This window comes from Octodon degus, unplaced genomic scaffold, assembly GCF_000260255.1.
Source record: "Octodon degus isolate 3935 unplaced genomic scaffold, OctDeg1.0 scaffold00065, whole genome shotgun sequence".
Lineage (NCBI taxonomy): Eukaryota > Metazoa > Chordata > Mammalia > Rodentia > Octodontidae > Octodon > Octodon degus.
Genome location: NW_004524641.1, coordinates 2,634,858 through 2,642,585, shown reverse-complemented (window position 1 = coordinate 2,642,585; position 7,728 = coordinate 2,634,858). Strand labels below are relative to the sequence as shown.

At 41.4% G+C, this 7,728-nt stretch overlaps 1 protein-coding gene across 1 annotated transcript; it reads right to left on the bottom strand.

The window, feature by feature from the left end:
• Window positions 1–3,077: 3,077 nt before the first annotated feature.
• LOC101577997 (tetratricopeptide repeat protein 30A) lies at window positions 3,078–5,453 on the bottom strand. The gene is made up of 2 exons (XM_004634727.3): window positions 5,367–5,453; window positions 3,078–5,231 (listed from the first exon to the last, which is right to left on the bottom strand). The coding sequence occupies exon 2, from the start codon at window positions 5,224–5,226 to the stop codon at window positions 3,220–3,222; it is 2,007 nt and encodes a 668-aa protein (XP_004634784.1). The 5' UTR covers window positions 5,227–5,231; window positions 5,367–5,453; the 3' UTR covers window positions 3,078–3,219.
• Window positions 5,454–7,728: the final 2,275 nt, after the last annotated feature.

Genomic DNA, 7,728 nt, shown 5'->3' with positions numbered 1-7,728 from the left:
AGCACTGGAATTACAGGTGGGCACCTCCACATCTGGCTTTGGTGGCAGGCTCGGCGCAGGACCAGCACAGCATATATTACCAGAAATCAAACTCACAATCTTGTGTTTGCAAGGAAGGCACTGTGCCACTGAGCTATACTCCCAGCTCAAGTATAAACATCCTGCAATGACTTACCTTCCCCAGAGGCTATTATGCATGGCTAATAAATGAATTACCTTCTGGTTAATGGTTGGTTCTATTTTTTTTCTTTTTTCTTTTCTTTTTTTTTTTTGGCAGAACTGGGGCTTGAACTCAGGCCCTTGCACTTGCCAAGGAAGTGCACATTCTACTAAGCCATCTCCCCGGACCCCTTGGTTCTATTTTTCAATGTAAGATGTTAGGGATACCAAAATGCAAGTTTCCTCTAGAGTTGAGTATATAAATCCTAATGTTACAGAACATTTTAAATGATAAAAATGTTTGACATCTTTAAATTTTCAGTCAGTTTTTCTACTCAAGTCAAGATTTTCAACAATATGGGGAATTACTGCAAATATAAGGCTCAATGTACTCTACACATTATACCATATATAGTCACAGTGTTTTTGGCGAATCCTCTTAAAATTTTCTTTGGTGTCACCAATTTGAGAGTCGTTTTTTCTCAAATGCTATCTTCTTTTGCAAAAATCCATGACTAAAGTGTTTCTACAGTCACCCTGATAATCATAGTGCTAGCTCATGCCACACTGCAAAAGGTGTGTGGATATTTTATAACCAGTTGTGGCCGCAGCTGCCATCTATCACAGAAGAGTTCCTGTAATTGACAAAACAGAGACGATAAAAAGGGAAAGACAAGGGGGTTGGTAAGGAAGACATTTATTCTGTGATATATCCTGCAACAGTAAACACCACAATCTCTTACATAAATGCTTCCTAGGTGGGAAAACATTCCAAGAGAAAGCTTAAAAACTGGACATCACCTGTACTATGTGGCTTCATTCGATTGGAAAGACTGCATGTATTTTCTGCTTGTACTAAAAAGAAGTGCATAAGGACTGATGACTGGATGTGGTAAGTCAGCTACAGAAGTAGCTCTGGCATCTGCTACTTCCACTTTGCCATCCATGACTTCTGTTCTGTTAATGGTAGTAGACATTTGATTAACTACTCAGATTTGGACATGCAGAGAACTCCAGGTGGGTTGTGAGGTAAATCACAAAGCTAAATCTCCATTACATCTTGTTTCTCTACTTCCAGGTATCTGGCAGACTGGCAGCTGGAGGCCTTCACCTCAAGGGCAAGAGAATTATTTCATTATTTATTTCCAGAATAATTGGAGGGGGCAGGAATGCACACTTAATGGCCTGTCAAGGCTGCTCTGCTCTTTCTGGCGTGGTGACCCACCCTCAGGCTGTGGAGTGTACTTCTTTTCCTATCTTGGCCCTAACTCACTGTGCAGAGTCTGTTTCTTTTCCTATTTTTAATAAAACTTTGCTTCTGTTTGTGCTTGTCTTGAACAACTCTTTGCTCAAGACCAAAGGAGCCTAGAGAACACCACAAGGAGACTCCAGCACCCCACATCCTGGTAACATATCTGGCCTCACCAGCCGAGAACAGCAGGGAAGGCATGTTGGGCACAGCTTGCTTGCTTCTAAAATGCCATATTTCCGCCCCCCTCCTTTTACTATCTCTGTCCCCTAGGCTGCAATATGGATCTGTGTTCTGTCTGGCATGGTGACCCACGCTCATGCTGTCAGTGTACTTCTTACTTTTACTTGCCTAAACTCACTCTGCGTAGCTTGTTGCTTTCCTTCCATTTAATAAAATTTTGTTATCATTAAAAAAAAAAAAAAACTTTCTATAGAACTCCCAAACTGAAGGGTGATTTATCATTTTGGGGCAGCATTAAAAATAATCTTTTCTTCTGCCCAAAGACATAAATTACTTGATAAACTAAAAGGAGAAAAATTTTGTTATAAACATTTATAAAATTAGTAATTTATGTACAATCACCACGGATATTAAGGTTACCCTATACACATCCATAGCTAGAGACAAAAACTCTTAAAATGACAAAAATTCAAATTTCTTAGTAATCAATGTTACAATGTCCAATAATAAAATAAAAAAAAAATCTACCTCAGGGGCTAACATTTGTGGTAGGTAAAAATATCAGAAAGTATTCATTTGAAATACAGCTATATATTCTATTTTCTGACTGATTCGTTAATATATCCAGGTCATAAAAGAAACTTTCTTCTACATGGTTGTTACAGAACCAGATGTAACAGTACAAAGCAATTATAAACAGCATCTAGTTAAATGATTTAGACTGCACAGAGTAAATGAATTTCTTACGGCTTAAGAGTATAGAAGGTCTGGGACTTACACCTTAGAATTTTCTTCTCAGTATAGTTCTGAGTCTTCCTACAAATCAGAAAGTGTTCACACTAAACATCTGACTGGAAAAGCAGAGGTGGAAAGTAAAATGTTGATCATAAAACTGAAGATTTTACCAAATCTTAAAAAAAAGTAAATCATTCTCTGAATCTCATGTCATGAAGAAAACTGAAGAAAAATTCTCATTATAGATAACTGTACTTTTTAAAAGCTTAGATCCAGGTCCAATCTAGACTTTGTTATGATCTAGAAAGTGGAGGACAATAAACAACTGGAGCGATACAGTTAAGAATGAGACTTACTGGACAGCAAGTCTATTGTAGGATGGTGAATACTTGTCTTTATTTGACTGAGAAGTGGTCTCCTTTATCTACCAATCACCAAAGACTGCATGTCATCAGTTTCTTGGCAAACACCACATTGTCAGTCCAGTATTAACTGTTATTAAGGATTACTTCCTTATGCAGAGATATCACTGAAGTAATTGTAAAGTGACAGCAAGATCTGGTGACTGTAATGAGCAGGAAGGCAGAGATTTATTTCAGTCCTTACATATTTCACTAGAAAAGTTCCTCAACACAATACAAGCTGTTGTAAGTATGCAAAATTCAACATAAAAGACACAAAAATGCCAACATAAATGCAAAATAGCGTTAATATACTTAACAGATATTGACAGAAGTCACTACTAGTTATACTACATGTTGGTTTTCATAATGTTTTTAAAGTGTATAAAGTTCAACATGTAACAAATATAAAAATGCAAAAGCATACAGATAAAAACAGAATGCCAAACAGGTTACAAAGCCTCCATGATAAAAGGCCAATACTAGCTATATCTATGTATTCCATCCTATAATCTCATAAATCAAAGCTTTCAACTGCCTGGACTCATATGTGACTGTGTTCTTTCCAATATGCATTCTTTCCTCTTCAAGTGGTTGCTCTATGACAGCAGGTATATTTCTGCCATGAAGTTCACAGTGTTCTAGAAACTGCACACATTCCTGAATAACACTATCTCGAAGCACTATCATGTGCTTGGACATATTTTCCAATAAGGAGAGAAAGCATCTTTTGGCATAATACCATGTATCAGTTCCCAGTTTTTTATTGTAAGGTTCCAAGCTCTTAATAACGCGAGAAATACCAAATTCATAATTTCCTTTGGCACAGTAGAGCGTTCCTATCACCAGATTGACAATACACAGATGGTAGATTTTCTTTTTTGGGTCGATGTAAGACAGTTGCTCTTCCTCCTTTTCAATCTTCCTCATCAACTCCTCAGCTTCTTCATTCTGACTAGTCATAATATAGGAAACACAGAGGTTAGCTAATACAATCGCGCTGACATTCAGGATGTTATCATAATGCTTCTTGACTATGGGTTCATAGAAACCAATGGCCTCTCTGTATTTGTTTTCCTGCATGAAGAGAACATGAGCTACATTCAGCTTCCACACATCATGGTCATTACAGAATTCCACAGACTTGCGGAAAATCTTTTCCACCATTGGATAGTTTTCAAGATTCCAGTAGATTTTCGCTTGGGCCATCAACACAGGAATGTATTTCTCAAGAGTTTCATCATATTCATTTTCTGTTTTTTTGACAGTTTCTTCATCTCTGTTGTGTCTTGCTTCCTGTACTTGTTTGGTGAGTTTCCGGAGCTGCTCAGTCAGCATCCCAGATAGTCCATCAAGCTTAATGAAGGCCTCTTCTGGAGCTGTCTGACAAGTGATCATGGCATCCAGGAAGTCATAGAGATAGGGCGTGAGGAACTTATAAGTCAAATGGGCATTTTCTGCCAGAACATCTGCCGCCAGGTCAAAATACTCATACTTGCAGTACAGCAGCAAGAGGTTGCCAAAAGTCTCTGGAGGAAAGGGGTTCTGTTGGAGCAAAAACTGCAGTTTTTCAAATCCTTCTGTAGGTCTGGTATCCATGTTCATGAGTGCCTGGTTGTGCAGGGTCACGGGGTCCAACTCTTCCTCTTCCCTGGGTGGCATGTCAGTGAGGGTTTCCTGAGCCACCTGGTAGTTTTTCAGCTGGTACTCTATGGCTGCCTTGAGGTTGAAGGCTTCCACCAGAGCGGTCTGATGCAGAACTAAGGTGTTGCCAACACTGCGAGCATCTATACCTTCAGTGGTCATGCCCACTCCGAGCTCAGGGTGCTGGCGGATGCCATGTTTAATTATGTCGGCGATGTGTTTCTGGGCTGGAGCATATTTCTTGTTGCTGTAATAGGCCAGCGCCAGGTTGTAGGAGAGGTCTGGCTGGTAGCCTGAGGCCTGCAGAGCCGCAGAGAACTTGGAACACGCAGCTTCATAGTGTCCCTCTGTGTAAAGCAAACAACCCAGGTTGACCTGGCCATCGCGGTCGCTCTCTCCCGCACTCTCTTCTCCTGCCTCCCCACTCAGCTGCTGCTCTACTAGGCCCCTGGCCCCTGGCAGATCGCCCTCACTGTACTTGATGGCCGCCTGCAGGCGCAGGACCTGGCTGTGATAGGCGGGGTTGTCCAGGAGGAGGAAGGCCACCCGAGTGGCCTCTGGGTAAAGGCAGGCCTTGTATAGGGCCTGGGCCTGGTACAGGCGGTACTGCTCGAGTTCTGGGTGCAGCTGGCTCAGCTGCTCATAGCACTCCGCGGCCAGCGTGAACTCCTGCAGGCGGTAGTAGCAGTAGCCCAGCAGCGACAGCCCGGCGCGGCTCTTGGGGCTGCGCTGCAGCTCAGCGGCCAGCAGCTGCACCGCTTCGGAGTAGTGAGAATCGCGGATGAGCCGGTACACCACGGCGGTGTACTCACCGTCGGGGATCTGCGTGCTGCTCATCCCGGCTAGAACCGCCATGATTGCTGTGTTGGTTTCCAAGGCAACGAGAGAACCGGAAACGGAAATTTGTCAGAAGTTAAATTTGATGAGGAAAAGAACGCCTTAAAAATAAAACACGAAAAAAAACCACGATTGCTTGTATTTTCTCAATTTCTTACCACGTCCTGGAATAATTCAAACTCTATAGGCATCATGATTTGGAGAAATAAGGAAATGCCTCCGTTCGTTCAGTGACGTAAATGGCTAGTCCCGGCATGCATCGCGCGGTAGTGTTTTTCCCGGATGTGGCCTCGATGCATGCTGGGAGTCGTAGTCTCTGGCAAATGCAACTTTGACTCGTGAGGCGTGACCTGTCTTTTTGCTTGATTTTGTTTTTTTCTAAATAGGAATGAATCAAAGAACACTAAACTTATGAGTTTCCTAATATATGGGAATATCAGACTTTTCTCTCTTAACCTTAGTGTCTGAGCATTGCTGATTATCTGGGACAGCGGGGTTGAAGGGCTAATGCCTTTGGAGATTCAAGGCTTGTACATCTGGTTGTATAATGGCACCATTTCGTGTTTATTTTGTTGTTTCTGTTTGTTTTGTTTTTGTTTTTGTAACATAATGAGAATATCAGGTAATCTTTTTGGAATTCCCCTGGAATTAGTTTTTTTTTAAATGCTGTCCTTAGGATAAACTAAAGCAAAATATAGTTCTATGCAGTTATTCAGCAAGTTTTTATGTTGGTCTTCTCCAGAGGTTGACAAGGTCTTTTCTAGGTGTAAATTGCAGAACGTGCTCCCTCTCCATTAATAGGCCACTTACGTGATGAAAAATCGTCCTGTAATGTGCATATTATTGATAGAATATTCTGGGCTAGTTTATATTTTAAGGAAGGGTTTATAGGGTGTTCAGGGTCTCACTACTAGATCGGACTCGTAGTGATCCTCCTGTTTACAGCCTCCCAAGAGCTGGGATTACAGGCGCGTGCCACCGTGCCCAGTCGTATTTGCTGTCTCAGCACGCCTTGGGGGCAGGGTGGACTCGGCAGGCCCTGGTATCCAACTCCCAGAGCCTGCGCTTGCTTGAAGGCGCTTTAATCTGTTTAGCTGTTTGGGTGGCCCTGGGCTAGTTTACTTAAAGATTTACATAATTTGCTGAAGATTACACCTATCATTCAAAGATGCTGAGCCTTGCTATGCAGCAGGTGATTTCCATAGCAAATAGTGTGGTGATTAACCCAATCCATATGTCTCCTGCAGTGTTTTTAAGGGTCCAGTTTTTGTGCCAAGGAAATATGAGGGCTGAAAAATTACTGGGCTGTTTTCCTTCATTAAACTATCAGCTAACTTTGTGTGAGCCGAAGACTTTGAATTTACCGGCCCCAGTTACAGCTGCAAGCAGACCTTAGGAAGTGATTCATCTGTAGCTCCTAATCATTCATATCACAAAGAGAGTTCAGTAGGTGTGCAGTGGTTCATATCACAGAATAACAGACTTTGTGTTCTTATTCGGTCTTCTTGCTTGCTGAGAGTTGATGGAGTTTTGTCTTACTGGGTAGGAACAGGAACATCCAAGGAATACTTTTATAACCATGACCTGAGGCTTTTTTTCAGCCTTATTTATGGTGTATCCTTTTAGGGTCTTAGACCTAGGAAGGTACATAGTTGGAGGAGGCTGGCTATTGCTGCTCAGTAATGACAGGGTATGTGCCTTCTCCCTTAGAGCCGACTGCTTGCCTGACTCTGGTCCTTTGGAAACTTAGGCACAGTATTTTAAAATCCTTATGTATGAGGGCCTGGAGAGATAGCTCAGTACAATAAGCACTTGCCTGGCAAGTGCAGGGTCCTGAGTTCAATCCCCAGTACCACAAAAAAAAAAAAAAAAAAAAAACAACCTTATGGACTATTAACTCAGGGAAGTTGCTATTAATTGATGGCATAACAGAACACAGAAACAAGTAATTGCCTTTTATTATTTTAGTCATCTATTTCATAAGTTATATTTACCTCATTAAAACATTCACCTTCAAATGACTTTTTTTTTTTTTTTAAAATAAAAAAAAAAAAAATTTTTGTAGAAAATTTTTTTTTTTTTTTTTTTTTTTTTTTTTTTTTTTTTTTTTTTTTGCGGAACCGGGGATTGAACTCAGATCCTTGCGTTTGCCAGTCAAGCGCTTATCCTACTGAGCCATCTCCCCGGCCCCTTCAAATGACTTCTTGAAAATTTATGAAAAATAGATTTATGTCTTTTTTTTGTTTGGCTTTTGGCGGAACTGGGGATTGAACTCAGGCCCTTGTGCTTGCCAGGGAAGTGCTTATTCTCCTGAGCCATCTCCCTGGCCCCATGAAAAATAAAAGGATTACTGCTCTTACCCAAATAACTTTGATTCCTACAGGAGTTCTTTTTCTGTGTTGCTGCCTGTCTGTGAGCATGGAAAGTGAAGTTGCAGGGGAAGCCATTCTATGTCTGCCTCCTTTTTTCGTGTGCTGTTGCTCCAGAGGCCTGGCTTGAAAAAAGCAGAACATTCGGCTT

Excerpts from the sequence above, each read along its gene's own strand:
- LOC101577997 (XM_004634727.3), bottom strand. The coding sequence starts at position 5,226 with ATGGCGGTTCTAGCCGGGATGAGCAGCACGCAGATCCCCGACGGTGAG.